Source organism: Drosophila santomea, chromosome X, assembly GCF_016746245.2.
Source record: "Drosophila santomea strain STO CAGO 1482 chromosome X, Prin_Dsan_1.1, whole genome shotgun sequence".
Classification (NCBI taxonomy): domain Eukaryota; kingdom Metazoa; phylum Arthropoda; class Insecta; order Diptera; family Drosophilidae; genus Drosophila; species Drosophila santomea.
The window spans coordinates 15,303,374-15,331,283 of record NC_053021.2 but is presented as its reverse complement, the minus strand read 5'-3'; the positions used below and the strand labels follow the sequence as shown (position 1 = coordinate 15,331,283).

General features: G+C 44.3%; 2 protein-coding genes across 4 annotated transcripts; one reads left to right on the top strand and one right to left on the bottom strand.

Moving 5' to 3' along the window:
• Positions 1–173: 173 nt before the first annotated feature.
• On the bottom strand, positions 174–7,639 carry LOC120456795. Of its 2 annotated transcripts, none has more exons than XM_039643815.1 (8): positions 7,489–7,639; positions 6,220–6,597; positions 5,756–5,940; positions 3,993–4,172; positions 2,427–3,366; positions 1,682–2,094; positions 1,285–1,612; positions 174–1,219 (listed from the first exon to the last, which is right to left on the bottom strand). In XM_039643815.1, exons 2-8 carry the CDS (start codon positions 6,332–6,334, stop codon positions 687–689), a joined length of 2,694 nt encoding a protein of 897 aa, XP_039499749.1. In that variant the 5' UTR covers positions 6,335–6,597; positions 7,489–7,639; the 3' UTR covers positions 174–686. The 2 variants fall into 2 exon arrangements, with proteins under 2 accessions (XP_039499749.1, XP_039499751.1); XM_039643817.1 differs by having other exon boundaries at positions 7,493–7,618.
• Positions 7,640–7,929: 290 nt separating this feature from the next.
• Positions 7,930–27,887, top strand: LOC120456794 (breast carcinoma-amplified sequence 3 homolog). 2 transcript variants are annotated; one of them, XM_039643813.2, is made up of 8 exons: positions 7,930–9,042; positions 13,764–14,945; positions 15,210–15,513; positions 15,578–16,508; positions 16,574–16,880; positions 16,952–17,202; positions 17,273–17,425; positions 20,010–25,103. In XM_039643813.2, the coding sequence occupies exons 2-8, from the start codon at positions 14,074–14,076 to the stop codon at positions 23,528–23,530; spliced, it is 6,339 nt and encodes a 2,112-aa protein (XP_039499747.1). In that variant the 5' UTR covers positions 7,930–9,042; positions 13,764–14,073; the 3' UTR covers positions 23,531–25,103. The 2 variants fall into 2 exon arrangements, with proteins under 2 accessions (XP_039499747.1, XP_039499748.1); XM_039643814.2 differs by lacking the exon at positions 20,010–25,103 and adding an exon at positions 25,313–27,887 and having other exon boundaries at positions 7,934–9,042.
• Positions 27,888–27,910: the final 23 nt, after the last annotated feature.

The following is a 27,910-nucleotide window of genomic DNA, read 5'->3' as shown; positions in this document are numbered from 1 at the left end:
GGTTTGCTTTCTTCGTATATAATATATAAAGTGGCTTTAAATTGAATTTGTATGCTTGGTTTTCCATCGCGAGTTGCTGAAACACTTGAGTTGCATAGATCCTTTTTGAGTGTGTTCTAGGCTTTTCTTTTTTCTTTTTCTTTACCATTTTGTGAAAGAGTTTGGTCCGTAACTGCGACACGAAGTGATTTATTCTATGGATACAGCATGTTGGCTCTACGGCATCTTTACGATCTTAGAATCGCCGGCTAGTTAACAATATCAACAATGGGCAAGCAGATGTTATTGAAAAAGTTTGGAACAATGAAGTTATCTGTGGATAATACTTGGCAGTTGGCCTCAATTATTTACAACGGACAAAATGCGGCGCTCTCATTTGTGTTTACTTAAAAGGTCGAAATGTAAAATGGAACATGGAAGCTTTTCGAAAGAAATGTAGTATTTTGTGACCCATATCATATGAAAGGCCAACTGGTTTGGAATTATCCAAAGATTACCCTCTGCCAATGCGATTCTTTGTCAAACCAAATAAAGACCCATTTTCTGCATATATCTGCGTATATATAGTGGTGTATATATATATTCTGTGTTCTGCTTGGTGCGGTGGCAGCAAATTGTTTCATCATTTTCCTCCATATCAACCTTCTCATCAACATCCTTCAACTTTCTGCGGCTTTCTGGGGCTCCTACTCGTGCCTCACTCCGCAAATGGACAGGAACGTACTGAAGTTGTGCAGGCTGCAGGCGGGCAGCACTGTGTAGACAATGGCGGCCGTATCCTGGCACTTGAGACGGAAATCGTGCAGCGCCTGAAGCAGCAGATCCGTTGCCGGTGCGGCATTCACTTGGTAGAACAATTTCAGGTGAATCGCCGGCACTGGCTGGTGCTGATCTCCGCCAGCACCGCCCGGTTGCGTAGGCGTGGCCGGTGGAGTTCCCGAATTCATCGGTTGCTGCGCCTGCTTCTTGGCCAGCGGATAGTCTTTCAGCAGACGATTAACCACATACGTGAAGATTTCGTCCAGGTGTTCGGCAGTAACCGATTGCGCAAGACGGCAGTGATTCCCCAGTATGTCGTCGCTCAGCTGCGTCAGTTGGGTGGTGGACGAGGCCAGGCCAGTGGACACATAGCAAACGATGGCCGCGCAATTGTTCTCGTAGTTCCAGCGACGACGTATCGAGATGGTATAATCGCCCACCGAACAGCCAGTCTCCTCATCTGTAAAGCAAAATAAGGAATAAAATAAGGAGATGTTTGTGTGACTTGTAATTTATGTGCCTTACAGTCGAAACGATCGTTGTGGGTGTGCGCCCACACCTGCCATTCCACCAGTGCCTCACGCGGCAGTGCCGGCAGCACTATATAGTCCATGATGGCATTGGTGGTGCGACGCTCCCACTGGCGACGTGCCTCGCCAATGAAGGCTGGATGGGTCACAAAGCAGATGCCGTGCACCACATCGCGCAGCTGGCCGTGGGCGTTCATCGCCTTGGCAATGCGGCTGATGTGGCGCAACGTAAGCTTGCACTGCGGACGAATGCCGCCCTCGATGATTGTCATGCTGCCGGGCACCAGGGCGATCTGGCCGGAGATGTACGTAATGTCGCCAATCTGCAAGAGATTTTAAGATTTGGGAATTAGTGCTTGTAGAATTCGATCGATCTATATTGTAAATCTCACCCTGGTGGACTGGCTATATGGTCCAATGTTGGCCGGCGCCCAGTGCGAGATACCCTGCACATGCATCGTGTTGCGGCGCCCGTTGAGCAGTGCCGCTGCAGTCTCCTCGCCCTCGCGATCACGCTCCTCGGCACTGGATATCGTTCCGGCCACCGGTTGGCGGTAGGCAATGGCCTCCATTACCACATGGCAGCCATCGGGCAGCGGACACTCAACGCAGACGCGCGTCGGCGGATTATGAAAGTCGAAGGCGCGATGGTAGACACGATTCAGCGCTGGATACTCGCCGATGGAGCGGACGTAGAGCGTGACATAGCACAGATCCTGCAGATCGTAGCCCTTGGCCTGGCACATATCGCGCAGCGTGTCCAATGCCTGCTGCATGCCCTGCTCAATGCCCTCCGTTCCGGAGCCTGTCGAAGGATTAAGCAAAGCGTTAGCAATCAGTTTTTGAGTCAATACAAATGTCAAGCACGGTGGTCACTTGATGAATCTACTCGTAATGTTTTAGTGTTAATTTAGGTATGGGAAATGTTAGTTTTAGTTTGACAATACACTAACTACAATATATAATTTGTACTCATATTATACTTATAAACAAATTATACTAAAGTACGAAAAATGTTTATAAGAATTATGCAAAAGCTCGAAACACATTCGTTATGGGTTACTGTACTAAGAGCGAGTGACCACCGTGCCCATTGAAAGTGATAGTATATAGATGCAATAGAGACTCTTTGGATACCCTGTATGCCCGCCAGCCACATCCAGCCCTTGGCATTGATGGCCGCTCTGGCCTCGTTGACCAGTGGACGGAATTCCCGCTCGTACTTCAGCGGACTGGGCGGTTGTGTGGTGGCCAAAGGTGCTCCTGATCCTGCTCCTACTCCTATTCCAATTCCTCCACCAGCTACGCCCGGATGACAGCAGGTATTGGCGCTGAGCCCAAGCGAGGAGATGGCCAGCGACAGCGAGCCGCACACGGCGGCCGTGCTGCTGCCGAGCCCATGGCCACCGCCCTGGCTCTGTGAGCTGGCCAGGCTGCTCAGGCCGTCGGCGGTGGTGGTCAGCAGCATGGACGCACAGGCTGAGGTGGAACAGATTGGCGGTCCTCCAACTCCGCCCAGTATCGGCGCCGCCGCCGCTGTGGGCTCGTCGACGCTGGCGCTCTTCGTGACAATGGGTATCGGCGAGGAGGCGGTGGCGGCCAGATGGCGGCCAAATGAGTTACTGCGCGATATCAGCTCACTTTGGCTAAGCGATTCGCGCAGCCTCGTCTCCTTTTCGATTAGCTCCAACTCCGTTTCACTGAAGTCCGGATCGCTGAGGTCGCTGTATGTCGATTCGTTCAGATCGCTTATATAGTCGAGTGAACGCTTCACGAACACCACCTCATTGCCGCCACTGCTGGCCGCGCCCGCCGCCTCCTTTGGCTGCAGCGTCAGTTTGGTGAAATTGATGTAGCCCACCGGGCAGATGGGATCGGCACTGCTGATGATCGTCTGGATGTCCTCGACAACGATGCGCTGCCGGAAGAGCGGGCAGTCCAAGGTGAATGTCTCATACTCGCCACCCTCGCCGCACACATTCAGTCCGTACTTGTCGCGCATCTTCAGCAGATGCGGCTGCATCTCGCGCAGCGACTTGCCCAGATGTCGATCCGGCACGAGGCCCAGGGCAGCCACCTGTGTCCGGGATATCGGGGGAGATGGAGGCGCCGTGGATGGTTAAGCGTGGGTATATTGCGACACAAGAACACCTTCGATGGCGTGCAGACTTGCAATGGTTGTGGTCTAAAGATCTACTTTAGATGTGAAGTACTCAAGTATTGTAAGTTAACTGAACTATTTTCAATACTTTTCAGCCACAAATTGTTTGGAAATAATTCTATTGACTCCTATTATTCGCAAATTAGCATGTCGCATATCATCTTTCTCTACCAGCAATCGAATAGTATTGAACATCATTATGTTGTTATTTTGTATATTTACAATGGTTGCTTATGGCAGCTGGAGTGTAATTCAGGTGAAATAGATCATTTTCAGCTGAGCAAGTCGAGCGTTCTGCTTACATGGTCTAAATTTAGCACAAATGACAACTACGCTGATGAATTGGATAGCTGGAGCTGCTGGCGTGGATTGGTTACGATTATGAAACCCATCAACGAATATGTCATGTACGTTCATTCAAAACTCCCTCACAAATCTGCACAGCCATCGAAGGTGTTTCTTAACGTTTTTCTTCTATATTTTTTTTTTTGTATTTTCACAAACGTGTATCGCAACGTGCTTGTGGACGCATCCATACGTACCTTGATGATGATGGCGTGCACCTGGCAGTCGATCATCTCCTGCAGCAATTCAGTCTGATCTCTCCTCCACAGATAGGCCAGGGATATCAGGTTCAGGCGGCTGCACACGTTCTCCACACGCACGCGTTGGTAATCCGACAGGATGGCGCCCACGGCCACCGCATCCACCTGCAGTTCGTGCTGCGAATGGAATGGAGCATAAGTATATATCGAGCAGAGTTGGATAACTATGTATATATGGTACAAATGGATATAAGACAATGAATATTTTAAAGAAGATATGGCAAATAGAGATCCTCCTGAAGGTTAAACTCTAATAAAGTAGATATCAGACAATTCTACTTTTCTTTTAGAATTTCAAAGTCATCGAAAGCATGCCGTCATAATTGTTAAACTATTTTCGCAGTGAAAGACAGCACTGTATTAGTTCTTATATACGACACTGTGCCAACGTAATTAATTTGCTATCAGCTCAAAGCTGATCAAATTGTAATGCACGAAATCAGCTAAGCGAATGCAAAAATGTAATTACACTTTGAGTGCAGGCGATACTGATACTGAAACTGATGGTCGGTTCGGTTAATAATACTATAATGCCTATAAGGCCTGCCAAACTGTAATCACCATCAACAGTTTTTCTTGGGCCGTTCGATTCTCTGTCAGTAAACAATTTGTGCGATTATATAGTATAGTATAGTATTCCTGGTTCGTAATGTAATTGTTTTGGTTGCTGCGGTTTTTAATACATGTACATATATATTTTGAATACTTTCTGTATTATTATTTTGAGTGTGTTTTTTTTAACCCGGCGGAATGGTTCACGTGCACGGCAACAGCTCGTCCCGTCTCGATTGGCCGGGCATCGCGATAAGATTACCCACCGGCGACTTCCCATCGCGAATGGCTGTATATGTGAATATTTAAATGCGAATGAGAATGCGCCCACCCAATTACCGGGTGGCTTGTGGATTTGCAGTTGCAATCTGTGCTGCAGTTGATTGATGCGCAGAAATGCGGATGAGTGGGCACGACCAGGACGACCAAGGACATCGCACAACAAGCGCGGATTTACGAACCAAAGCGCAATTCACTGATAGGCCCACGAATGAAAACTAAAAACTATTACGTGCAGTTAAAGAAAATACTTTTCCCCACCAAAACATATTCATTTCAAGCATTTAAGGATCCAAATTCATTACCTAGAAACAAAAACCCATTGAAAAGTAACCCCTTCAAGCTCATTTATCAAGATGTTTTGTCTAGCGCAATATTTGCCAACGATAGGGCTCGTTTTTCTCCGTGTATATGTAACCCAAACCAAGTGAAGGCTATGTGATATAACTATATCTGATAACACACACTTGCGATTTTACGAAAATAAGCAGGACTGCGTGGAGACATAAACAAGTAATTCGAATCGATTTCAATGGTAAGTGCACTTTTTCCGCTTCTATTACAAGCAAAACTAAACAAAAAGTTCGTCGAAGCAAACATTTACAGGCCTAAAGGTCTCGTGTTTTCCAAGTGAATAGGAAAGCTTGAGAACCCTTTATAAACATACCTTATAATTCCATAGTAATGTATACATTAAAAACCAATTATGTATTATACGCGAATATGGAAAGGCTTAACAAAACAAGAGTATCAACAGCAATTGCAGTTGATTTCCCCCAAGTTTTCTTATCACCCGTATTAATCAGAGTTTGGGGAATGGGTCGAGGTTGGGATTTGGGTTTGGGGCCAATCATTAAGCAATCAATCACCTTGCATGTCTCCAGCAGACTGTATAGATCCTCGACCTCGTCGTCATCGGTGGGCACGTACTGCTTGCCGGTCTGGGTGCTCTTGCCCTTGGTTTCGCGCCGGTACAGTGGCAATCCCATGGCGCTGGCCAGAATCTCGATGCCCATGTGGCCGACCGTCTGGTACATGAAGCTGTCCAGTTCGTCTGGAATGTAGAGATTCGGAGGCACAAGCGGCAAGAGATCAAATAGGGCGTATCGCTGATAAATGATAGTGCAAATAGGAATACCAAAATACCAATGTTGTGTGCTTGTGACAAACAACTAAATTGAAAGCATACAGCTATCAACATTTATGATCCTTCTTCAGAATCGTAATCAATGGTATACAAATGGGGGAAAAACGATATGTGTTTAGTTTTCTATATCCTTTAAGCTTGATATGATCGCCGAAGACTATGGCTAAGTGATTGTTGTGGACTCACCTCTGTCCTTGGGATGCAGATTGGCCAGGGCGACGATTTCGTGGCCCTCGGCGACGCACTGCATCATGTTGTAGCAGCTGTCCTTGCCGCCACTGACCATGGCCACCACCCGCATCTTGAAGCCGATTTCCGATGCGATTTCGCTCAGTGTAATGGGTTGTGCTAGTGTGTGCGTGTGTGTGTGTGTGTGTGTAGCGATGTCTTCTGCCTCTCTTTTATCTTTAGCTTTATTTTTGGCTTAGTTTGTGCTGCTCGTTAGTCCCGAAGTGCGTGCTCATTTGGTCTGCTTTTGTTGACTAGACTGATTTGCCGTGTCTTTTGGTTTGTTTTTCACTCTTCCCTCGCTCTCTCTCTGCCGCCGCCTCCGCCGCTCTTGTGCTGCAAAAGAAATAGCGATAGAAAAGTAAAAAAAAAAAATAACACAAAAAAACAAATAAATATAGAGGAACTAAAGGAGAAGGTAAATTGCCTGATTACAAAGCTTTCAAACTGTAAAAGTGCCCGTGTGTAATTGTTTTAAAACCGTAAGTGCTTGTTGCTCGAGGAAATTGAATTAAAGCTGGGAAAATACCCCCACACATACACAAACGCACGCACGCACATGCACATGCACAGGCGATCTGATTGCACTATCGCAGGACCTCGCTATTCGGCTTCCTTCTTCTCCCTTGCCATCGCTTCTTCCTCTTCCCCTTTCCCAATTGGAAAATTGCACGAAGGTCACACATACACACACACACACAAGCGCGCGAATAGATAGATGCTTTTATTTTGCATTTGTTTAGAGCAGAATATTTAAACATGTATAAATCTACGTTTTATAAATAAATCGAATTAGTTGCGCCGGCAGAAGAAGCGCGTGCAGCAGCAACAACAAACATGCGGAGCAGCAAAACAAGAAGGCGCAAAGAAAACGAAAGTAAAGCGAAAGGAGATTAAGGAAAAAACGAGTGTGTCTTATATACAATCACACCCACGCACACACATGCACGCACAGATTTGACCCAAATATATTATTTTCAACATATAACACTTTCTTCATTTCCTTTCCTTTTTCTCATTTGGATGAACTCACTCTGGATACCAACACACAACCAAACACACACGCACACACACACACACAGATAGGCACAACCGCAAATAAACACACACTTTGCGAATTTCGAAAAACAACAAACACAATGCGCCGTGTGGCTGTTGTGCAAAAATATGCCGCTGGACAGGATTAGATGAATCCTGGGGCAAATGGGAGCGATCACGAACGCTTACCAACCCAGCTGGTCGAGCTTTATAATTGTTGTGCGACAGAACTTTACGCCAACGTAAATGGCAAAAAATTAATTTTTTTTGCCGCTAATGCAGCGCCAGTGTTGCCAAATGGCGTTGGTCTGAATTTACCAATCGGTTCCGGCCTAGGACAATAAGATACTAAGAAATACTACAAAAGCTCAAATTTAATAATGACATAAAATACTAATAAAATAATTAATACAGAAAATATGTGAATTCGAAACTATACTATTTTTAAGAGCATTTAGTGTTGGCTTGTTTATATTTCAGTAACACATAACAAGTTATGATATTTATGGATTTATCCGTTACAAATCCCTATTAATATACTTTTAAAAAACATAATGTCTGGTCACACTAAGCGCGCTATACTATAAATATCCCGATACCCCAGCACCCTACTAATTTGGTTTTTTAGATTTCAGCTGCCGCGGTCACACTGGCAGAGCACCCAGAGACCAAAAGAGCGAGACAAAAAACAGAGACAGAAACAGCGCAGCAACCAAAATAATAACAATTAATAATACTAAGTGTCCGCTAAAGATATTGCACGAATAAAGGCAAACGCTCGGCAGCAGTCAGACCAGCTAGTACTAGTTTTTTTTCCCCTTTCGTTCTGGCAGCAGTCTCTCTTGGTTATTTTCTTTTTTTTTCTGTTGCGACGCATAAATCGTCTCTTAATCGATATATACATATATATATATATGAGTTAACGGGAGAGTACGAAAACAAGGCGAACGTTTTGCAGATTTAATGTCGCAGTTACTTTATGTGCAGCAACAACAACATTGGGAGTAGGCAAAAGCAACAGCAACGATAACAATAACAAAATCATAAACGAAAAACGACGAAAAGGAAACTCAAGTAAAACGTACGACGCAGCGCAGTCGTTGTGTCTGTATTGGTGCGTGTGTTTGTGTGCGCGAGTGCGAGTGAGCCAGCAATAGGGCTCTGCGTCGACGGCGGCAGCGGCAGAGGAAGACGAAGAAGAAACATACAAAAAAATAGTTCAGTTTTTTTCAAACAAAACTCGAGCTCCGCAGTTGAGAATTTGCTGCGCGTTTTGAAAAAGCTTGTAATTAATAGGAAGACGCCCATCATTAAGCAACAACAGTTGGAGGGCGTGTCAAATCAAAATAAAAAGTAGCACATAAACACAACATAAGGGGGAACGAAAAAGAGAGAAAAAGCAAGACGCAATTGGAGATTTTGTTGCTGCTGCTGCCGCCTGCAACAACCGAAGATAATAATAAAGAGGAGTTTCAAACAAGAACCAACAAAAACAACAATAAGAACTGACGAAAAGCACACACCAAAAAGGAAATCAACAACAAAAGCTAAAGCAAGAAAGAAAGAGGCGAGAGAGAGTAGGAGAGCGAGCAGCTAAAAACATATGATTTTTGTTTGTGTTGTTGTTTTTGCGCGCGCTCTGCGGAACGTGTGAGAAAAGTGGAACGAGCGAAACGAGTGGCAGTGTTGTTGTGCTTCAGCTGCTGCTGATTCAACCAACGAGCAGCAACAACAACGCAAGTGGTAAGTTCTTCCTCTTCTTCTAGTTGTTTTTGTTTGACGCGCAAAAAAAAATGGAAAAAGAAAAGCAAAGAAAATCGTGTATATATGTGTACGTATATGAAAATCAAATCCTCTATTTATGCAACTATTTGTTTATTGTTGCTCTGTCGAAATCACAGACGTGTAAGTTGTGCAAACAAAGAGCCAAGAATAGAGCAAATAAAAGGGGAAGCAAAGCAGTGAAAAGAGAAGGAGAGAGCAGAAATTGTACCACCAAGTATTTGCTGTTATTTAAATGTCAAAAGTAGTGGAAATTTTGTTTTGGCTGTGACGCGAAAAAAAACAATATTTCAAAACACAAACAATGAAGAAAAAAAATCAGACACAGATACACTCGCCCACATATATGTATGTGTGTGTATGTGCGCATTAGACGGCCAACAACAAAGCAGTGGAATCGAAACGAAATGATAGTGGAACACATTTGAGCACAGTGCGCTAAAAGTGAGAAATCTATCATAGAAAAAATAATGCTTTTTAAATAATGAGATTAGCAAGGACAAATACTATTTGAATATTTCGTTATTTAACTTTACCACAGCTTGTTTGTTATTTACAATCTCATTGGATTACAACTTTAAATTTGTGTTCGTGTTTTCGATCCACTGTGCGACGCTGCAAGGCAAAAAGAGAGAGATTTAGAGAGAGCAATAAGAGCATAGCTGCAAAAGAGAGGACACCAACAACATTTCGTTGCAGCTGAGTTGCTGAAAAGTGCGTTTGTGTGTGCATTCAAGTGCAACTGGCAGTGTGTTAGAGTTTTGTTTTCGTTTTCGGCTCTCTTCTCCTCCGTCTCCCTCTCTCTCTCTCTCTCTCTCTCTTTCTGTCCCACTCACTTTTCGACTTCTGTATATATTTTGATAATTGCTCTGCTTTTGCCTCTTTGTTTTCCAGCTGTATTCGAGGGCAAAAGCAACAACAGCTAAATGCTGTCGTGTAATCAAAAAATAACAAAAATATTTGGATGGCACAAATTGTTTTGGCTTCATTTACAAAATTTAAAACGCACATTAAAAGTGACATTTTTCAATTGCCACCACCCGCTCTTCTTTTTCCTCATCGCGTACTGTTTGCACCCCACTTTCCCCCAACGGCCCATCTGTGATTTTACCTAATAGAAATGTTTGCCAAAAAATCGCTAAATGTTTGGCCGAGTGGGTGTGTGTCATTGAAAATAAACAGAAACACAAAAGCAGAGAACAAAAAAACAAAACATAGAAAAAGCGAAAATTGCATTCCGCCTGTCAGCACTACAGTGGTACTACGTTCTGATCTACATTTTTGAAAGTGCCTATTTTTCCTTCTATTAGAAATTTTTAAGCGTTTTTACTGAGGTAAACTAAAAATGCAGTGAAACTAAAAGCTTCTTTAAATATAGCATATTGCCCTATAAAATGATTTTCCACAAAAATAACTCTTGCTTAAAAACGCATCGAAGGGGTTTTACTGTGCGAGTATGGCCTATGGGCTAGTTTTATCTGCTCTAGACCAAGGGGTTCCTTTGTTCGCATCCAAGGACTGCCAAAGGTTGAGGGACGTGGACGGAAGCCCATGTGCCTTATCATCTGATGAGGTGTATATGGGGGCGTGTGTGACTGATATACGTACATATGTATATGTATTCCACTTTAATCTGCATCAATAGGAATTATTTCGCTTGTAATCAAGTACAAATAATCAGCTGTGTGTGGGTTGATGAACTTGTGCTATTAAAAAAAAATCTGTTTCACAAATACTTTATAAAGTAGCTATGTAAATGTACATATGTGTGTTCGTGCAACTCGAGAGAATAAGCACTTCAAAATAGAATGGTTACCAGGAGACATTTTTTTTAAATAAAATAATCTGGTATTTCTCTGTTTAAAATGGCTGTTACTCATAGCCTAAAACACGTTTAATTACTAAAACTGATGAAATAAATGGCTTGTCTAACATCTGAACGGTGTGTGTTGGTATTGATTGTAGCACCCCTGCAGTTCCATCCATTGCGTTTTTGGGATGTTATTGAGTGTGGAACTGCAGAGACCTGTTCGCAAATCGTTGTTGTATGTACATATACATATGTACATACATATGTAGAAGGAAAGGGAAAGGTTTGCTGAGATTTTGTCAAGTGGCCTTTGGCAATGGGCAGCATAAACAATGGGGCTTCCAATGCAAAATGCATGTCTCTCTTTGCATTTCTGTGGTACGATGGAACTGCATCGTTTATGCGTTGGCCGCGTTCCCGTTTGAACTTGCACTGGAATTGATCGAGTGTCAAGGATGCGTGTAAACTAATTCGAGGGCAGGTGCATTCATACCTCTATATAAAGAATCTCAATTAACTTAACGACCTGGCTAGTAAAGTTTAAGAAATTCAACGTATTCAAAAGCATCTCAACTATTTAAAATAATCATTGCCATTTAAAAATAGTCAACGATCTTGGAGCTCAGTATAATTTTGAGCAAATGTATGCATTTATGAGCAGATATTTGAAAATACTATACTGATCTATAATGACCTACATTTGATACTGGCTTTTGTTTTGGAAGTTTGACTGTATCAACATTGAGGGGTCTGTCTCTTTCTCCCTCACTCCGCAATCTTTCTGCGATTTAATGCCGTTTGGATGTCTATTGCTAAACAAAGGCAAATGCGTTACATATGGTCGCTGTGTGGGTGCGAGCAAGAGAGAAACAGCGAGGGGGTGGTCGATTGTCTCTATTTCTCTCGCAAGTATGTCGCTTTTGAGTTTGTGTGACATTGCACGTTCCTATTACAGTTATTGTTTTTGTTTGTGTTTGTGTTGCGCGTGTGCCAAGCCAATTGAGGAATGCAGTGATGCAGCTGCACTCCTCCCACACTCTCCCGATTCTGTGGGGGAGCTTAACCCTTGGGTCACTAGAATCCCGACATTAGAATTTCGTTTGGGAATTTCTAGTGCTCAAGAGCAATGTGTGCCCCATCTTTCCAAATTCCTCTCTGGTATTTCGCAATTTTTACAAGCGTTTAATTGAATCATTACGCCTTTACAACACGACTTCGTGCCTTATCATTGGTTAATTCCAATACGGAATACTATAGACGTATATAGCTGTGGTAATTACCTCATTTCTATCTATATGTGGCGAAATACCCGTTTAATCAATTGCAACCACACGTGGAAAAGTTTTGCCAACTGCATATACATATTCATTATGCATTTTATTTGAGCAGTCATCGATAGGGATCGTTAACCCATCGTCCTTTGAATAGGTTAAATGGTAAATGAATCATCCATATGGATACCTTTTAAAAAGCCACCTTTTTGTCAAATTTGTTTAAATTACAATTATGCGATTAAATCAGCTTAAACGGTTAAACTGCTTAGGTATTAAAAAATAACAATACATTAATTCAACGAAAATAGAAATGATCCTTTACGCGGGTTCATAAGGGTTAATGTGTTTTCCTTTTACGGAACTTTTTTGCTGTCTTTGTTTTACCTTCTCATCAATTGGAAAATGGAAAATGGAAAATGGAGATTGGATCTTAGGCTTGGCTTAAACGGTTATTTCCAATAAGATGGGAAAACGGAGAGAAGAACAGCTCATTGCGAGCTTCTTTGTGTTTGCATATTGCGTTTTGCTGGCGAATATGAGGTGAAAAGGAACAGACAACCAAAACTAGAAGCTAAAGGCTAAAAGCTGAAGCAAATGGCCTGATGATTTCTGCGTGACTTTGAGGTTTGTTGTTGTGGTTTGAAGCTTGCTTTTCTTTTTCTTTCCTGTATACGAGTATTGTTTTATTTTTTGCGTTGTTTATTTGTTTTTACGATACCTTCAATTTGTAAGCGTATATTGTTGCTGCTTTATTGCACACAATTTGCACCCATGGAATTGAAATTGTCAAAAGTGGAGGGGGGATGGGGTGGGCTCAGAAACCCATCGAAATAGTAAAATTTAAATTAAAACAAAGCGCAGCGAAGAAATACACGTAATGTGCTAATAAATTGGTAACAAGAGAGTGAAGAGGGGGCGGGGAATTGGGTGGCAGTGGGTGGGGAGGTGGTTACTGTCCAAAGATTAAAGCATTTTGATTGAGACAAAGAGAAAACGGAACGAAATGGAATGACCAAAAGAAACTATGAAATGTGCGCATTAGGGTGGACCTTAACTCAATGTTAAATCATACGTTCTTTATCACGCATACGTAGTGTTGTTAATATTTGGGAGTACATGTATTGTAACGAGCTCAACGATTCTGATTCATTTCCAAAGCTTTGCTCAAAATGCAGATTACTTTTAGACGAAAAGTCAGGAAATTTTTTTATTTTGGCCAAAATTCTGTATGCACTGCTAAAGCAATGATTGCTTTGCTTAACAAATAATTAATATGTTAACTGGGCGTAAAAGTGTTTAATTATTTTTAATGATACATCAAGTTGAGCAACCTGTTTTCGGTGCATTTCAGGTTGTTTTGCTGTAGTTGTACTTTGCAATGAGTCAATTCGCATATAATTACGAATATTAATGACTTCCAAAAGCTTAACAAAAAGTTGAACAGACTATCAACATAAGATCTTCAAACCATTGGTGCACAGTTCATGTTTCACAAACTCGACCAAAGTTCTTTTGGGTTCACCCTCAAGAGAGTGGAACAGATGAATGTGTGAGATTGTTCAATTTGTTTATTTATTGTCTTTGCTTTCTATTTGCAGTTGACAACCAGAGAGCAAACGAGAGAGAGAGAGAGACAAAGCGAGAACGAATCAGCTGGGGAAAGAAACAACCGATCAGACGCAGTGTCTCCAAAAGAAAGAGAGTAGACAAGAAAAGCGAACGAGGCTGCCACCCGCCACCCACTGCCATTAGCCATCAGCCATCTGCCACCCCCAGCCGTCCGCTGCCCATTGACCTCCAGTGTGGAGGCACTGCATCATTGGCAGCAGCTGTGGTAGCAGCTAGAAGAGGAGCGATTCCGGCGGCCAGCAGTCACCACCGGCCATCCCCCCCAGCAGCCGCCGCATCATGTCCGCGGACTCGCCACGCCGCCATCCCTCCGGCGTGGTCGGTTCCGGCATTGGATCGGGCTCCGGATCCGGTTCCGGCCTGGGCTCCGGTTCTGCTGGTGGCAGCAAATCGGGTGCCGCCGTGCCGGCCATTGTACCTCCGCAAACAGTGTCGGATCGTTCGATCCTTGACTCGGCCATTGGTTTCATCAACGATGTGACGCTGGCCAATCAGCCGGTGCAAGATCCCAAGGACACGATCACCTGGGCCCGTTTCGAAACGTGTGCGGATGTCAGCGATCCGCGCTTCGGTGATGACTGGGAACTCGACGGGAACGCAGCGCCACCACTGTTGCTGATTCTAGGCTACGGTCTGGGCGTCCAAGTGTGGGCTATACCAGCCAACGGCGAGGCGGTCGAGGTGCTATCCTGGCGTCACGGCGTCGTCACTGCGCTCCGTGTGCTGCCCACGCCGGCCACGGCTGCCGCCCTGGATGAGAATGGTCGGGCGGATGAGCCGGTCGATGCGTTTGCCGAGAAACGTCCCCTGGTGGCGTTCGTTGATGGAGGCAGTGCAGCGGCCAGCGGTCTACTGGCTGGCAGCTCGGGATTAGGTCTGGGTGGCGGCGGCGTAGGAGTCACAACAGTTGGCGGCTCGGTTGGAGGAGTCGGCGGTATCGGTGTGTCGGCCGCTGCCCAATTCAGTGCCGTAAATTTCATGTCCCTCAAAACGGGTGTCCAGGTGAAGACGATCAAGTTCAAGAACGCCGTGCTGGACATCCAGGCAAATCGATCGGCGGTGGTCATCACGTTCCACGAACGGATCGCTGTCTTTGATGCCAGGACACTGGAGGACCGCCTAACCATTACCACCTGCTATCCCAGTCCGGGGTAAGTTCGGACCACGGGAAAAAACCATTTAGTCAATTAGTTGAAATTGAAGATAGTTATAACGCCCAACCATTTCACATTAACTAAAATGATAGAAATAATGATAATGGGGATCTAATGAACTCAATTTGTATTACATGGTGACAGTAGGTAATTTTAGATGGTTCATTAAATGTGATGATAGTTAGAATTAGTTGAAAGTAACCAACGCTAGTTTTGCTAATGAGAACCTAGAATCTAGAATTGATTGCTCTTTCTTTGCAGGATCAACCCCAATCCCATTGCTCTGGGACCGCGCTGGCTGGCGTATGCGGAGCATAAACTGCTGCACTCCAAGCGCAGCGGCGGCGGTTGCGATGGCGAGGGCGTTCCCAGCTACACGGCCACTGTTCTCAATGCGGCCAAATCCCTGAGCAAGGGACTGCGAGAGTTTGGTGAACAGGTGGCCGCCGGTCTAACGGGCACCACTGCCGGCAGCGGCGCCAGCTCCAAGAGCAGCAGCTTTGATTCGGCCAGCGGCGGTCCCGATGCCAAGCAGTCCGGTGTGGTCACCATCATCGATGTAAAGGTTCGTGAAGATATATTTTTAGTACTATATTTGATCCAATACTGATTACATTTATGATTTGCAGCATCCGGTGAAGGACTACAGCCCCACGTCGGGTACTCCGTTGAGCTCCACGGGTGGCTCACAGGGCGGTGGCGATCCCATCGTTGCTCACTTTGTGGCCCACAGCGAGGCTCTGGTAGCCATGGAGTTTGACAGCTCTGGTATGCTGCTTCTCACCGCCGATCGACGCGGTCACGATTTCCACGTGTTCCGGGTACAACCGCATCCTGTGGGTCCCAGCCTGGCTGCCGTGCACCACCTGTACGTGCTCCATCGCGGCGACACTAGCGCCAAGGTGCAGCACATCGCCTTCTCGCTGGACTCGCGCTGGGCTGCCGTGTCCACGTTGCGCGGCACCACCCACGTCTTCCCAATCACGCCCTACGGCGGCGCCATGGGCGTTCGCACGCACACCTCGCTGCATGTGGTCAACAAGCTGTCCCGATTCCACCGGAGCGCCGGCCTCGGAGCAGATGGGCGCTCCAGTTCGCCGATCTCGCACTCGGAGAGCACCACGTTCGTGCAATCACTGCAGCCGTATCATAATCCCACGTTGCCGCCGTATCCGCGGCCGTCAGTGGTGCAACCGCTGGCCCAGTTGCGCCAGCCCTTCACTCTTGGATCACCGCCAGGATCGGCGGGTCTGGGCGGTGGCGCGGGCGGAGGCGGAGTCATGGGCTCTGGAGTTAGCTCCGTCGGTCATGGTGTTGGTGTTGGTGTAGGCAGTAGCAGCCAACGGCAGCGACAACGTCTCTCCTCGCTGTCGGACGATAGCGGCAAACCACTGAGTGTCTGCTCCATCTTCGCCAAGTCGCGCTCCTGGCTGCTGGAGCCACCAATGGCGACGCGAGAGCAGCCGCATCGTGTCCAGCGCAAGGCGGTGGACTCGCTCTTCGTGATGGCCGGCCACGGGGCGCTTATCCAGTACGATCTGGACACGAAGCTAGCCTCACGTAAGTTACTCCGATAGCTTTTTCGTATCATCTACTGTATGGCACACAAATCTTGTCAATTGCAGATGTTGCCAAAGAGAAGATTTGTGATGACACGCCCATCGAGCTGGAGGTTGAGGCCCGCGCCCAGTGGAATCTGGGACGGCGCAAGGATGGATCTCAAGAAATCGCACCGCCGCTGGGTCTGGACAATTGGCTGATTAAGGATCGCCATGCCAGCCTGCTGTTGGACAGCGCCCATCATTTCGACGAGCCGGACGAGCGAACCGAAAGCTGGCTGGCCCAGGTGGAGATCATCACGCACGCTGGTCCCCACCGCCGGCTGTGGATGGGTCCGCAGTTCGTTTTCAAGAACTACAATACGCCCAGCGGGTAAGATAGTCTATTTATTTGGGCATTATGTCGAGGGAAAACTAATCCGCATTTCTTCTATCCTCATACAGTTCCAATCTGAACCACGTCGATGCAGAGGCTGTGGAAATTGGCGTGACCAAGACGACGACCACCACGTTGCCCTCGACGGCAGCTGCTTCTGCCTTGGGATTGGGTTCGGTGGGAGGCAAGGATCGGTCCAGTCCGCTCAATGTGCCGCTAAGTGCAGCCACATCGGTGGGCGGAGCCGGCATTGGCAGTGCAGCAGTGACGGGACGCAGCGGTGCCGGCGTACCGGTTCTCATCGAATCCGGATCGTACAGTAAGTATTCTCTACTTTGTCTATATTCCTTTCCACATGCAACGTACTCATATATTCATAAACGCAATAGGCAGCATTGAGCAGAGTCCCAAATTGATGGATCGCTTTCGACATGGCCACCTGGACTCGGATTATGGCCATGGCGATACACGTCTGAAGGAGGATTTGGCGGATGCCATGCGAGAATCGCCATCTACGGCAGCGGCTCGACGTGAGAATACGGGTAAGTGGCTACCAAATCCCATGTCGTCCTGGATAGATGTACACAAAAATATCGCATGTTGTGCAAGACTATTCGAATGCTAGCCGCTGATTCCGGGAAGGGACCTTGCTTCTCTGATTCTGGACGGGATCATTCAAGCGGGTTGAGCTCCCGGAGTCAAAGGCATCCTCGTTGATTATTAGCCGATTCTCGATGTCTTCACAAATTTGTTTATTAATTGTTTACGATCTATACAAACGTTTTATGTACTCTTCTTATATTTTGGAATTTCTATTTGTATTTACGTTTTTGTTTTGGAAACACTCATATTTTTATATATATATTCTTATTCTTACGTTTTTTATTTCGAACGCTTTCAAAATGAAAATGTTTAATTAAAAATATTTTTGGTGGTCAAACAAAACTAAAAAAAAAAAAATGTATTTTGATCTTGTTAATGAAACACCACGAAATTGGCATTGGTTGTTGATAATGATGATAAACTAAGATGATATGATGCTGATAATGATGATGTTATAGCCATCCCTTCCACCTTTCTCCTTTGCATGTACCTTTTACTCTACTTCAACCTCATTTCACTAAGCTTTCTCCTTCAATTCACATCAATTCACATTTTCCCCCTTCTCTGCGTGTGTGTGTGTGTGTGTATGTGAGCGTGTGTATTGGAGTGTTTTTGTGGTGTAAAGTGTGTTGGTAATTTTTTTTTAAGCTTTAGTTGTTGAAATTTTATTTTTGTAGCCGGAAACAAAAATCACTTAACCAAATTAACAATGAACTTATCTTTGGTGTTTTTGTCTAGCCATAAAATGAGATACCACTAAAATTAATCTATTTCTATTTTATTGACTACTAAATTTAAGCTAACAACATTTTTGCCACAGCAGTGTCCACTATCTAAATGCAAATATAAAAACCCACAAAAACCATACCCACCCCCCTCAAAAAAAAGAATTCTTCTGCAACACGTTATATACACATCTACTTTTGCCCCATTGGTCGCTGTTAATCCTGTCGAGCACCTAACCCCCTGGAATTTGGTCGGACTGATCGGGTGGAATGTATGGAGTTATATATCCTCGATCTTGTCTGATTTTCCCAATGAAAATTTGAACGCTTTTCTCCACACGAAGCAGCACAGTATTTCCATTTTCTTCTACTCCACCACAGCACTTCTGATCCTATTTTACTTTCTCACACTTGATTTTCCCATAGATCTTTTTTCAGTTGCAAGCTTTATTTTACACGTTTTACTCACCAGCGTTTACTACTTTCCACAAAAGTTTTTCCAACACATTTCCTTACAACCAACACTATTTCTACGTTTTCATCTCACGTTTTTTTCTTTGTAATTTACCCGTTTCTCGTAAAAACTAGTTAGAAGGAAGAGTTTCTGTTCTTCTAAAGTATTCAAGTCATGTCCCAATCTTCATTCGTCTGTCTGTCCGTATAAAATGTTTGTCCGTATAAATTGAAGTCGCTTCTTTAAACTACCGACAGATGTCGCTTTTTTCCGCCAGATGGCTAGTTTTTTTTCAAAGCTACTTTTATTTTGCAACGGGTATCAGATAGTCGAGGCATTCGACTATGGCGTTTCTTCATAACTTCACATTGATTCTAAGCTTTTCATCATTCAAGATTACATTTTTCATCACATGTGCTTTGCTGCTTCCTTCTCCTCTTCTTCTGATTCACTCTACTTATGGGTGCCTGTTTTTCTTGTCCCTTGTCTCTTGTGATTCGTTTGATGCACTTCAAAATTTGTGTTCGTTAAAAAAACGAAAGGAAAGAAAATTTGTGTGCCGAAAGTTTCATTGCACGTGCGAGTGAGAAAGCGAACGAGTGTTTGGGGGCGAGTGAGATGTAAAGAGGGAGCAAGCAAGGCGGGAGAAAAAGAGAGAGAGAAAGGGAGAGAGAGAGAGAGAGAACGATTGAGAGGAAAAAGCACATTAATCTACATGAATCTCTTAATAAAAAGCCAAAGCCATAAAAATTTCGGAAACGCAATTCAAAATTCACGATTAAACTATTTCCAGTTTCGTTATTACTTCCCCAAAATCAATGTCTCGCTATTATCTTAACTTTATTTTTTAATTATTTTCGTTTTCACACTAAAACAAACAACAAAAACAAAAAAAAAAAGACAGTTTAAAAGTTTATTTTCGTTTTTCATTTTTAAGTTGCCCAATACAAATATATATCTTTACAAATTTATATATTTTTCTGTTTCACGTTCGATTTTCCTTTTTTGTTTTGAGTGTTTTCCGCTTCCTTTTCAATCGAAAAAATAAAAAAAAAAAACAAGTTTTAATCGCGCCTACTGCCAAAAATGCATTACAAGCTTAGCTTAAATGTTACAAAATATGTAGAACAAACTGATCGCTGAAATGTATTTTCCAATTAAACATTTTCAATACTTCGAATCAGTATCGAAATCAAAATTCGCCTTTGGCTTTTTGTTTTTTGTTTCCTGTACGAACCAAAATGCGCTTTTCTCATAATTTGTTTTCTCTTCTATTTCTCTTTTTTCTCCGCTCTGTGTTCTGTGTCCTGTGCCCCAACGTTGTTGACCCGCCTGCATCTGCAGCTGCATCTGTCGATCAGGCAGCTCCCCCATGTGGCGATCACCTGGCCACCGCCTACTCGCCTGCTTCAGCGGATCAACTGGCTGCCGGCGCCGGAGGAAGTGCGTCCTCGAATTGTGATAATGCCTGCTATTACGATGCGCTCGCCGAGCACGAGAGTCTCAATGATCTGGACGAGGTGGTGGAGGATCCCCAACAGCATCAACATCAGCATCCAGATACGGAGACGCATTTGCATTCAATGGACTCCATTTCAGCCCTGGCATCCGTTCTGCCCAACATTTGTAGCTACTCGCGTGTGGAGAAGATGGTCAATCCGCTGGGCACTGTCACGGATCTGAATGCGGGCATCTCCGGTGAACTGCAAACGGATATGCTGGACGAGGTGGTTGGCCAACTGTCCGCCGAGGATACGGTCATCCATGAGAATTGTGATGAGGCTCTCTTCCGGCCAGTGGTGGCCATCTTTTGCAGTGATCCGGCTGAGAGGCAGAAGCTCCTTCAAAAGGATCACCAGACGGAAGAAGCGACGGCATCGGAACTGGAACGGGAACAGGCCAGTTGCCAACCGCCCGTGGTGCTGGTCAATAAGTTGATTGTACCGGTGATTGCCAAGGAGGTGGACGAGGTGCTTGTTCAGAAGGAGAAGCAAAAGTCCCAGAAGCAATCGCACAAGGCGCAGCAACAGCAGCAGCAGCAACAGCAACAGCAACAGCAACAGCAGCAGCAGCAGCAACAGCAGCAGCAGCAGCAGCAGCAGCAGCAACAGCAACAGCAACAACAACAGAAGACCCTAAGATCCCTGGCTGCCGCCGAGGATGCGGCACAAGCGCAGAAATTCGCAGAGCTTTCACATCTCAACAAGCCCAGGGGCAATAGCAACAGCAACAACAATAAAACTGCCAGCCAGAAGAGTGGTAGTGGCACCTCCGAGGATGAGGCCACCACTACCATCACAATCGCTAAAACAGCGAAGAAGGCCAAGAATAACAAGCAAAAGACCAGCGGCAAAGTCAGCGAAAAGAAGCCAGAGCCAAAGAATCTGGAGGAGGAGAATATCACTGTCGAGAAAGAGGAAGTGAAGGCGATTCCGGTGGTCAAGGAGGGCGCATCCCACAAGGATGGCGATTCGGATGCGGAATCTGATCATGCAGATAGTCTGCTGGCCAACAAGAGCAGCATTGCGGCCGTTATGGTGAGCAGTGCCAGTGCCCAGGGATTAAGTTTGCACGTGGAGATGAGTGCGCCGGATACGGAACACGACGACGATGAAGAGATAGAAGAGCTCGAGGAGGAGCCACCCAAAATGGCCAAAGACAACAAGAAGAAGCAAGTAGCAGGAGAAGCAGTGGCAACCATGACAATCGACAAGGAGAAGGAAAAAGCCAAGGAAAAGGAGATGAAGCTAAAAGAGAAGGAAAGGGAAGCCAAGCTTCAGGAGAAAGAAAAAGAAGAAAGGCTGAAGGCCAAGGAAAGAGAAGAGAACCTTAAGCTGGAACGAGAGGAAAAGCTTAAGGAAGAGAGACTCAAGGAGAAGGAACGCGAAGAGAAGTTAAAGGAGGAAAAGATCAAGGAAAAGCAACGGGAGGAAAAGCTGAAGGAGGAGAAGCTTAAGGAAGAGAAACTTAAGGAGAAGGAACGAGAAGAAAGGATCAAGGAGAAAGAGCGAGAAGAAAAGCTTAAGGAGAAGCAACGAGAGGAAAAGCTTAAGGAGGAAAAGATTAAGGAAAAGGAGAGGGAGGAAAAACTCAAGGAAAAGCAAAGGGAAGAAAAAATCAAGGAGAAGGAGAGAGAAGAAAAGCTCCGAAAAGAGCGTGAAGAGAAAATTAAGGAAAAGGAGCGAGAAGAGAAAATCAAAGAGAAGGAGCGAGCTGAAAAGATCAAGGAGAAGGAACGAGAAGAGAAACTAAAGAAAGAAAAGGAAGAAAAGCTCAAGGAGAAGGAAGAGCTGCTCAAGAAAAAGGAGAGGGAGGAAAAGGAGAGAGAAGAAAAGCTCAAGGAAAAGGAAAGGCAAGAGAAGCTGAAAGAAAAGGAGCGGGAAGAGAAGCTCAAAAAGGAAATGGAAGAGCGGCAACGAGAAAAGGAAAGGGAGGAGAAGCTGAAAGAGAAGGAAAGAGCTGAAAGGCTCAAAGAACTCGAAAAAGAAGCAAAGCTGAAAGAAAAGGAGGAACAGCTCAAGGAGAAGGAAAAGGAGGTTAAGCTGAAGGAGAAGAAGGAGAAAGAGAAGGCCAAGGAGAAGGAGAAATCTCTAGAAACCGAAAAGCCCCTCATCTCGGCAAGCGTGAGTAATCCTTGGAGGCGAGTCGTCGAGGAGACGCCACCCAAACTGCCAGCGGCTCAGGATTATCCGAGCCTTGGCAAGAAACCCACTAAATCGAGTCCGGAGAAGAAGCGGGATGAAAAACTGCTGCCAGGACTGACGACTCCCCCAAAGGAGGTGAACGACACCTTTGAGGACTTCTTGAGCGGCTTAAAGCCACTGGAGGCCTTGCCACCTCTTCCCGCTCTCGAACCCCTGGAAGTGAAGGAGGACTCGAAAAAGGAACCCGTCAGTCTAATCAATTTTGAAAGTCCGTTGCAGGAGACTGCATCCATACCGCGGAAGATTTCCCCACCGCCTCGTGGTTTCACCGAACAGAACTTGATCCTCGCCTTGTGCGGTTCCCTGCACTATGAAAATGAACAGGAACGGATGCGGGAATCGGACGCAGGAGTGCAGCCTGAGGTGATAACCACACCGGAACCGGTCTTCATTACCCTGGATACGCTGGCCCTGCAGAAATCCACCTCTACGTCGAATAACTCCTCCGGATCCGAGGAGATTGTCGTCATGGAGGAGCCCGTAAAGAAGCTGAGCAAGAAGCACAAGCGATTGAAGCAGCTCCAGCTGCAGCAGCAGCAGCAGCAAAGGGAGCGGGAACCGGACGACGAGGAGCTGCGTCCCCTGATCAGCATCAGCATGTGCGATTCGCAGCTGGAAGTGCAGGACATACCATCCAGGACCACGCCCGACGACGATGAGGGTGTCGAGGAGGAGCCTGAGACGGAGCCAGAGCAATCCCTGCCGGAGGATCTACTGCACTTTGGGAGCAGTGGCGTGGCCACCAATGCCACCACCACCGACAGCGAGGGACCAGTGCCGGCCACCACATCCGACGACAATGTCGTCTACGGCTCCTCCAGCACAACCAATGCCGCACCGCACAAGCTGAAGACCAAGAAGCTGGAGCACAAGATCAATCTGATAGCGGCCATCGAGGCGGCCACCTCCTCGTCCACATCCTCGGCGGAGGAGAGCAGTGTGGAGACGACGGTACATCCAGATCCCACGGGCCTCGGTCTCGGCATTGGCCTGCAATCTCATTCGCCGGGCGCTGCAGTCGCCGCTGGGAACTTGATCACGGGTGCCGCTGCACCTGCATCTCTGCCCGCTGCCGGTGGCGTCACCTCTGTGGGATTGGGCGTTGGCGTGGCCAGCCCACCGAGTGCCACAAAGAAGAAGACGAAGCGCCGAAAGAGATAAGAATTAGCGATCTGTTTGCTGTGCGTCTTTAGCCTGGTTGTCCTGTGGCATCTGTACGCCGCCAATCGACAGGATGGAGCACCCACTGCCCATGCGCTCCAACAGCAGCAGCAACAACAGCAACAGCCGCCGCCACCGGATCATCCACCACCAACGGAGGAGGAGTCAGGGCCAGCCATTCTTCAGCCCAATCCCGTGCTGAAGCAGGAGGAAGGTGAGCAGCCGGCGGGCAGGACCAGAGCCAAGTAGAAGAAGAGGAGAGGACGCCAAGCAAACGAGTGGAGATCACCGAGTGCTCCACACAGTAATGGACAGCAACCACGACAGATGATGACTCTAGATTCATAATTTTTAGCTGAGTGCAAGAAAAGTATATCATTTCAGTAACCACACAACAACAAAAACAAAAACAAAAACAAAAACAAAACAATTCAAAAAGCAAAACCAACAAAAAACAAAACAAAACACAAAACTCTGCAAAAAAAATGTGATTTATCGAAAAGAAAAACAACAAGTTAGTTATAATGCATAATTTAAAGCGAAACGAAACATAAACAACAAAAAAAACAAAAATGAAAACAAAACGACTGTAGCTACTCGTTTAGACAAAAAACATAAAACAATTAAGGAAAAGCGACAAAAATATTTAAATACTAACCGATTTTTAAGTGCAAAGTTATATTGTTAGCTATACATTTCTAGAAATTAAAAATATAACAATATATATATATAAACCAAACACACTTATATATATATATATATATATATATATAATATATATTGAAAAGGCCTAAAAGTAAAAACACTTTGATCAAGTATCAAAACTAATTAATGCTCTCAAATTGTACATAAATGGCGCCCGAAAATCCGCTCAGTGTGGAGATCGAAATTTGTAAAATTGATATCCTGCCCCTAAGCTAACACACACACACACACTATACACTCACACACATGCAGCTAAAGCTTGCAGGACACCCAGTTGGAATTTAATGGTTAAATACAGATATTCAGGCCCATAAATGGGTATTCAATAGAACGACTTTTCCCCAAGAAACTACATTTTCCTGCCCAAGCAGCCAACTGCGTGTAAGAACCTACTGCAAAGCGACTAATGACTAAACTATGTGGATTATATTACTAATTGTCCAATGTCACAATTGTTTAAACTCGTTTCTAGGCTTTGCTTTCGTTAAGTTTTCTCCATACTCGTTCAAGTTTCAAGGTCTCTTTTTTGAACCTTTTCTTCTTTTTTTTTTTTATTTTCTTCCATTGTCAATTACTCTGTGTTAATTTATTCATTTTATTAGAAATGGTCTCGCTTGTTTGTGTTTAATTTGTTTTAATTTCGTAATTTTTTTTGTTTCTTGAAAAGATTGTAAAAAGTGAGGAAATCAATTGTTTTTTGTATATAATATTTGTATATCGTATAAAAATTACATCTAACTCGCAGTATTTATGATTTACGTTTGAGAGATGGATGAAAAAAGGAGGCAAGGAAATCGCTAAACACTAAAATTTAATTTAATTAAATGATGTATGATTAAATAAATGCAATTTTAGTTAAAACAACAAATACGACTAAAAAGTGTTGTTACTGGGAATCGCGGTAATTTAAGTATATTATTTTAATTTTGGCAGCAATTTGGAATAGATTTCCTGGATTTTCAGTTAATGTAAATGCATGACAAACCAATTTAGACTTGCAAACCAAAAAAGATTGTTTGTTATGAATGATTATAAATGAAAGATTATAAACTAATGTGCATTCTACATGTTTTTTAGGCATATATTTCACCACGGATCAGCTGGATGGATTGGTTCTGAACAACAACAATAACATCAACAACAACATCATCCCAACCAAAGACAACCCGAATCCCAATGCGATGCCAAGTAGCAAGGACAAGGTCCAGAAGCCGGAGATCAGCGATGCCGGCGACTATCCCATACGTCATTCGTTCGGCGATCAGGGCGAACTGTCGACGGTGGTGAACATCGAGGTGTTCGACGATCAGCTTAGCATGAGCAGCATCAGCACCAACAGTCGCCTCTCCCTGGAGGGACCGCCATCGCAATCCTCGCCACCACTCAGCCTGACCAACGGCCTGATGGACACCAATCTGATGCACTTCAGCGAGAGTGCGACTGCCACTGCAGTGGCCCATGGAGCGCATGGAAGAGGTGCCAACCGCTACGAGGTGGACGACGAGGAGCTGGATGAGGAGGCGGAACCGGATGTGGAGGAGGATGAGGCTGCGGCTGAGCGGGAGGATCGCCAACTGGGCAGGCGGAATTTGTGAGAGTTAATGCAGAGGGCGGGCCTGTTGGGTGGCCAGCTCCACCAGATGCGACGCATGTGCACCCAGCTCTTCGGTGCGCGCGCTGGCGAGGATTCCTAGACGTAGCTTTTGGTAGCGGCTTGCTCCAACCTGTATTCTCCGCATCTGCAGATGTATCTGCATTTGCATCTGCATCTGCATCTCCAGCGGCTTCTGCCTCGGTATTTGTATCTGTATCTGTGTCGCCGACGACGACGATCTGTGTCGTAGTTTAATTTTTGCTTGTTTTGTTTAGTCCAAGTAGTCGATGTAGTCGAGGTATCCGGTAGCGATTCTGTAGCCATTTTAATATTTTTTTTTTTTTAGATTCTGTTTATTGATTTCTACGAAAGAAAAGAAAACATACTTTCCCCCGAGAAAAAACTAAAATGTGAAATGCCAATGCAATAAAAGTGAAAACAAAATCGTGTGAAAAGATATATAAGCATAAGAAATAGATCAGATCAGACCTCAGCTGAATGCCGTGATATTTAAAATAAAATTTAACAAAAAACCAATTAAACGAAGTGAAACGTTATGAAAGCAAATGAATTGAGGAGCGTAGAACGAGCGAGAGGCGTAATACAATACAATATTAATTATATATGTATATCGATATATATATATAAATATATGTATCTAGAGATCGAAGGGCGCAACGAGCGCATCAACCACAATGAACCACAAAATATGAGATATGTAATAGCATAATAACTCCATCTACTTACCCTAGACTAAAGATGAGCTCCTTAAGCCCAAATTCGCTTATTTTTCCAACTCTTATTTTATACCTTAATTAAGTAGGAATTTAGTTTTATATACTTTTCTATTGTGAACCAATGAGGTCGAAGTCTCCAGTTCAAGAACTCACTGTGCGTTTAGTGAGCAATGATTTATTATACAGATTTTCCTTACCCAACGTTTTGTGAAATGCACTGAAAATAGTTAACTAATTCCGAGTCCTGAATATTCTGCCTTCAGCATTCATAGTTTTGGCAATTCTTCGATACGGAAACGTGAAATCATTCCAAAAATGACGCGCAAGAAACATTAACGTAAAGTTCATAATAAAGTTGCCCAATATAAATGAGAAAAAAATAAATAAATAAATAAAACATATCCATTTACAGATATACATATATAGTATAGATATATCCACATTGGTGCATTAACGACATCCCAAAATGAAAAGCAAAAGTCTTGAGAGAACAGTTCAAACTTCATGGCAAAACATGTAAACTATATATTTTTTTATAAACGTTGAACGATGATCTACACATTTATATATTATAGATGAGCATACTAAGAAGATCCCATCCCATGAATAATCAAAATCGAAAATCAATCGCAGTTAAGCAATGAGAATTTGCTCTTATTGCCGCTTCCTGTTTCCACCTAAAAAAAGGGGGTAAAGATATAAAAACTGAGGTCGCTGAAATCAAACATAGATACAAAAACATACACACACACACACACACACACACGCATACTGCTGGCCAGGTTGAGGTTGTGGATATAGAAGATTGAACATTTTATATAACAAATGAAAGAGAGAAATGGAAGTTTTGCAGAAGGAGAGAAGAAACAAGTATACAAATATTTTTTATACGTGCAACAGTCGTCTTCACTTTGTGTTTGTTTCGATTTTCAACAACAAATTTTTTAGCCAGCTAAGTCTACGGATATGATTTCGCTTATATATATATAGAGATATACACACAACATATAGATACGCAAATTGGCAGACCATTTACTTAAAAACCTATATCTAAATATATGAGTATATATATCTATGTTTATGTGGGCATCTTATCCCGATGTTCATTTCATGTCGTCGCATGTTTTTTCCCCTTAGTTAATCGAAAATCAAACAAACAAAGAAAAAAAAAACACCTAAAAGCCTAAGCAAAAAAATCACAAAAAAATCTATCTTTTTTAATTCATTTGTATAACCGAAAGTGTCATAGAATTCATTTGAGGAATTGATTCTAGAATTGATTCCACCATATAATATAATAAATGCATAAACTAAAAAACTCAATGAACATCGTTTTTCTCTGCA